At 44.1% G+C, this 5,238-nt stretch overlaps 1 protein-coding gene across 1 annotated transcript in view; it reads right to left on the bottom strand.

Moving 5' to 3' along the window:
* Positions 1–256: 256 nt before the first annotated feature.
* LOC134465929 (phospholipid phosphatase 2-like) overlaps positions 257–5,238 on the bottom strand; it is a 42,478-nt gene continuing 37,496 nt past the window's right edge. The window contains exons 2-7 of the mRNA XM_063219830.1: positions 4,678–4,829; positions 4,352–4,438; positions 3,684–3,859; positions 2,790–2,847; positions 1,249–1,425; positions 257–397 (exon numbers count right to left, since the gene is read on the bottom strand). Coding sequence (XP_063075900.1) covers positions 257–397; positions 1,249–1,425; positions 2,790–2,847; positions 3,684–3,859; positions 4,352–4,438; positions 4,678–4,829 — 791 coding nt within the window. The remainder of the gene's footprint in view (positions 398–1,248; positions 1,426–2,789; positions 2,848–3,683; positions 3,860–4,351; positions 4,439–4,677; positions 4,830–5,238) is intronic.

Raw genomic sequence — 5,238 nt, 5'->3', positions numbered from 1 at the left:
CAGGATAAAAAAGGTTGGGAGACACTGCTCTAGGCTACCTAAAGAGGCCAATTTTGTAGTTCAATAGCCCATTCTTATAATGGATTTGAATGGGATGAAACACTACACTAGGTTATGGAACTACAAATATACTCTCTTCAGGTAGCCATGTCTTACAAGGGGTTGCCCCACCTGAAGAGGCCATTTTTGTAGTTCAATCACCAAGACTTACAATGGTTTTCACTTGGAGGAAAGACTACAAAAAATGGTTGAGGTGTTAGTAGCTGTAGTGGTTGTTCTGCGGGTCGCTCTCGGCGATTTGCAGTCTGGGTTTGCGCTCCAGAACCTCGCTCTCGCCGGAGTCGGAGCGCACGCAGAGCGGAGGGCGGACTTTGAAGAAGTCGGACACGTAGCGGACCTGGGAAGGCACACACGCACGCACGCACGCACGCGCACACACACACACACACACACACACACACACACACACACACACACACACACACACACACACACACACACACACACACAGACACACACACACACACACCAGAAAAGCGATAAGTTGAAGGATATAGACTATTAGTTAAGAGACACACACACACACCATCTCTCTCTCCATCTCACACTGTCCCATCAGATGAAAAAAGCTGATAATTTTTGTACTCACTCATTCAATTGGCCTACCCTTACCCCTCCCCCTCCGTTTTGTGTAGGGGTATCCCAATAGTCGTTAAGGCAGAGGGGTAGGGGTAAGGGGGAGGGCTTTGTAGCCCTCAAAAAGGAGGGGTTCGGACAGGCAGACTCCGTTTGGAGGGGTAAGGGGTAGGGGTAAGGGTAGAAAAATACAAATGGGATTGGCCCTTTGGACAGCGATGAGAGCTCCATACACCGCCATATATACAAGGCCAGTGTTTCTCAAAGTGGGGCATAAGCCCCCCTGGGGGGGGGCACGGAGGCATCTCAGGGGGGGCGTGTGACATCTGATTTTTTGTTTTTTCACCCCCCAATGAAATGATTTCCTGTCTCGCCAATAAGTCAAAAAGTTTAAAGCCCTCACCAACATTATATTATTAATTGTCATGAATTTGAATAGCATAGGAAATGAACACACATATGCATTCGACTGCAGTCCCTCTTTGTTTAATCTCATAAGCCACCTTTCCTTTGATTCTGCGCGGCGGCGATCGCACACACACGCACGCACGCACGCACACAGACACAGACACAGACACACACAGAAAACGGATCATTTTTTTTTGCACTCACGTTTAGAACAGCGATGAGCGCTCCTTGCAGTAGGCCCACCACCACGTCGCTCCAGTGGTGTTTGTAGTCCGAGACACGCGTGTAGCCCACGTACACCGCAAACGCCACCAGGAAGAACTGGATTGTGGGTCTCAGCAGACGCGTCCATTTGGCACACATACGAGCCTGCACGTACAACTGCAGAGAGAGAGAGAGAGCAAGTGAGTCCAGTCACTTCATAAATGGCTCAGGGGGGGCGTTAACTAGCCTGGCCACGCCATCCTATGTACTCCACCCAAAGATTTTGGCTTCCCACATCGTCTGGCAAAAGCCTCCAATCTCGGTTCTCTCACTTATTAGCCAATCAGCAAACAGTTGAGAGTGGTGATGCAGATTTCACCTGCAAAGTGCATTACTGATTGGTTAAGGTAACACTATATCAGACCATCTCCCCCCCTCCATGGAGACGGATTCCTCTTAGTGTTCGCCAGACTGTTTGATGGAGTCAACAGCCGGCTTTCGCCCTGGCTAGGCGTTAACGCCCTGTGGGGTCGTGTTTTCATTGTTATGCATTTTCACATGAAATATGACTTGTTTTGGAAAGCATTCTTAGAAATTACATTTGCAATACAATTAATTATATTTTCAGGGGACCTAGTGAAGGGGGGGGTCTGTTGTAAAGGTGATCGCCTTCAATATAGGGGCGCATTCCAATATGAACACTCCCGTCCTCCACTTATGCTTGTGGCCTCGCCCCGCCTCCTGGTCCCGCCTCCGTAGAGAAGACAATAAAATTTCCCAGCTGTCAGCCTAGCCACAACAATTTTGAGGGTCTGTTTTTCATTCACCATCCCAATTGCACTTGAGCAAATGACATTAGAATTGTGCTTTTGCAAGATATTGAAAATATAATGCTGTTGTCAGTGATGTCATCATGACATATTACTTCCTGGTACGAGGAGACAAGCACAAGTGGAGGAGGCAAGGCCGCATATTGTAGCGCACTCCTGGCGTTTCTCTTGACGCCCCGCCTCCATGGTGAAAACAACAAAGTTATCCCGCTGTCAGCCCAGCCACAACGACTTCCGGGGGAAGCCCCATCCCGTTTGCAAATGGGAAAATGACATTAGAACTGAGCTTTTTGCCAGATACAATATAATTGAAAAATAAATTTCTGTCATCAGTGTCATCATCATGAAGTGACAAGCAGGCAGGTGAACAAGGGAGGACGGAAGTCCGCATATTGGAATCCACACCCAGGTCTAAAGTGCAGGGGGAAATCCTGGGTTGTGTTCATAGTATGGACCTTGGAGGACTTGTATAACATTTTTTCAAAGTGTCCCTTTGAATGGAAAAAGGTTCCTCATCACGGTCATAAACCAACCCCATCAAACCGTTGTCAAAAAAATTATACAACGAGAAAATATTCAGCTCCGTTAAACATGTTCCACTTGTCTGGGTGGTACTGCAGATACTTGGGTATTCCACTTTCTCTGCTCTACTACCACTAGTCTCATTCCACTTTCTCTGCTATTGCCACTGACGTTAAGACAGTAACTCACCGCCAGGAAGAGCATGCTGTACATCCCAAACGAGGAATGACCAGAGTAGAACGACAACCTGTAAACAAGCAAACAGACAAAGCAAACAAAATGATTACATGGCTCATTCTCATTCTGTTGAACAACCTGTATACAAACAAACAAACAAACAAACAATGGCTTCTTATCTCAGTTTATTTAAACCAAAATAACGATTGTTTATCTAAAATGATTACATGACTCGTCTTCATTCTGTAGAGCAGTGTTTCTAAACTGATGGCTGGAGGAGCTGTGATGTTGAAATGTCTTAATTAACCCTTTTATCATCAGTGACAAAATTGAAACAAGATGCAGTATTGAATAAATGAGTGATATTGAATAGAGAGTGAAATATGGTTTATACACGTCTACTAGTTGACAGACAGTTGTATTTCAGCATACAATGCAAATGTTGATGCATATCATCAAAGGTTATATCAAAATTTCAATTCAAAGCTTCACACAACTTACAATAAAGATTTAAATTGACTTGGAATTCTGAGGCAGCTGGTAATTGTGTGATTTCAAGTTAATTTAAATCTGTATTATAAGTTCTGTGAAGCTTTGAATTGAACATTTGTGAAGCGTTGTATTCAAACAACACAAAGATTCAATTAAAAAATTAACTTGGAATTCTGAAGCAGCTGGTAAACGTGCAATTTTAAATTAAACCATCCCATTTTTAAGTTGTTTTAATTGCAGAATAATTTATCAATGATAAGTCATGCTAACTTGTATAGGCTAGTTATCATTTTTTACAGTGCAGAGAAACGGTTAATTAACCCCCCATCGAGCCTGCAACCTTTTGGGGAGTCGAACCTGCAACCTGTTGGTGACTTCTAGTCTGACGCTCTAACCCCCATCATATGGACTCACCTGGACTCGGTAACGTTCCGGTAGCTTCCGGTGCAGTTGATGTTCAAGACGTATCCGTTGCAGGACGTGGGATTGCAGACCGCCATGAAGTTCGGTCGGGGCCTCCCGATGGTGAACTTGGCCAGGTCAGTAAGAGACTGGCTGACGCATGCACCGAACACGAAGGTCCCCACCACCTGGAAGAAATAGGTTGTTGGCGGCAATTTGTGTAGTTAAGTTTCCATGCTTTATAATGGGTTTCAAAGGAAGGAAAGACTACAAAATAGGCTAGCTGAAGAGGCCATTTTTGTAGTGCAATAGCCACGTCTTATAATGACTATCACGGAGATAAAAGACTACATACAAGGTCAGCTAAAGAGGTCATATTGTAGTTCAATAGCCAAGTCTTATAATTGGTTTCAATGGCAGAACAGACTCTACTACACTCTTGGCTAGCTGATGAAGACAATTGTTGAAATGTTAATCTCCAGCAGCAAAAATAAATAAAAAACAAAACAAAACACTTCGTTGTGGCGCCAGATTCCCCCCAGATATCTTTTTGAAATAATTGTAGTCAGTGTTATTAAAATTCAGGGATAAAAACATATGCAAATGTAAAATAATAATATGAGTAAAATATACAAATTATATAGCTTGTATATTTTATCATATATTTCTTTCCAGAGTACCTTGTAGAGTGCTGCAACGTAGCGGTTGAACTCGGAGTTGGAGTGAAGCTTCTTGGTGTACACCAGGTAGGCCTCTCCGGACATGATCTGCAAGAAAAAGGGCACAAAGAAGGGGCCATTTGTAGTATTTTCTCCCAATGGAGCCCATTATGAAACACTGCTATTGAACTACAAAAATGGCCTCTTCGGGTAGCCTAGTGGGTAGTTTTTTTTCTCCCATTGGAACCCATTGTAACACTCGACTAACTGAAGCTGACATGGTTGTAGTTCAATAGTCATGTCTTAAAAATGACTTTCAATGGGATAAAAGACTACAAATGACTTACGATGATGATGGAGCAGGATATGGTGATGGCGGCCATCATGCCATGTGATATGGTGTCTTTCTTGTAGGGGTAGCGAATGCTCTCGTCGTCACAGTAGATGCCTCGCTGGTACGGCTTGAAGACGATGGTCAGCGTCAGAAAGGGCATCGCGGCTGCAAAACACAGCAGAACAAGAAAATATTTACAAAATGTAGAATTTTACAATATTTACAAAGTCACAAGCGGCGTTCGCGGGCCCTTGCACCAGTGGCGTGGCGTGCCATTTCGGTTTGAATACGAACAGCGTGAGGAAGGGCATCCACTGCTATGTGTAATGAAAGCTATGTGTCATGAAATGCAATAATTTGGTTATTGGAGGTTTATTTCCACTCTCCTGGAGTCTTGATTCCCACCTATGGTGCAGGGTACTCAGGCTAAGCTTGGATTACAACTCTTGGTGGGAATGCTCTTGTCCTGCAAAGTTAGTGAACAATTAGCACAACACCACTGATGGTCTGTCATAGTCACAATAGGTCCCCCACCACCAACACAGTGCATTACGTAAAACACACTACCAGTTAC

The sequence above is a fragment of the Engraulis encrasicolus genome, chromosome 16, assembly GCF_034702125.1.
Source record: "Engraulis encrasicolus isolate BLACKSEA-1 chromosome 16, IST_EnEncr_1.0, whole genome shotgun sequence".
NCBI classification, from domain to species: Eukaryota; Metazoa; Chordata; class Actinopteri; order Clupeiformes; family Engraulidae; genus Engraulis; species Engraulis encrasicolus.
Note: the sequence above shows the minus strand (reverse complement) of the source record. Positions and strands in the feature narration are given on the sequence as shown.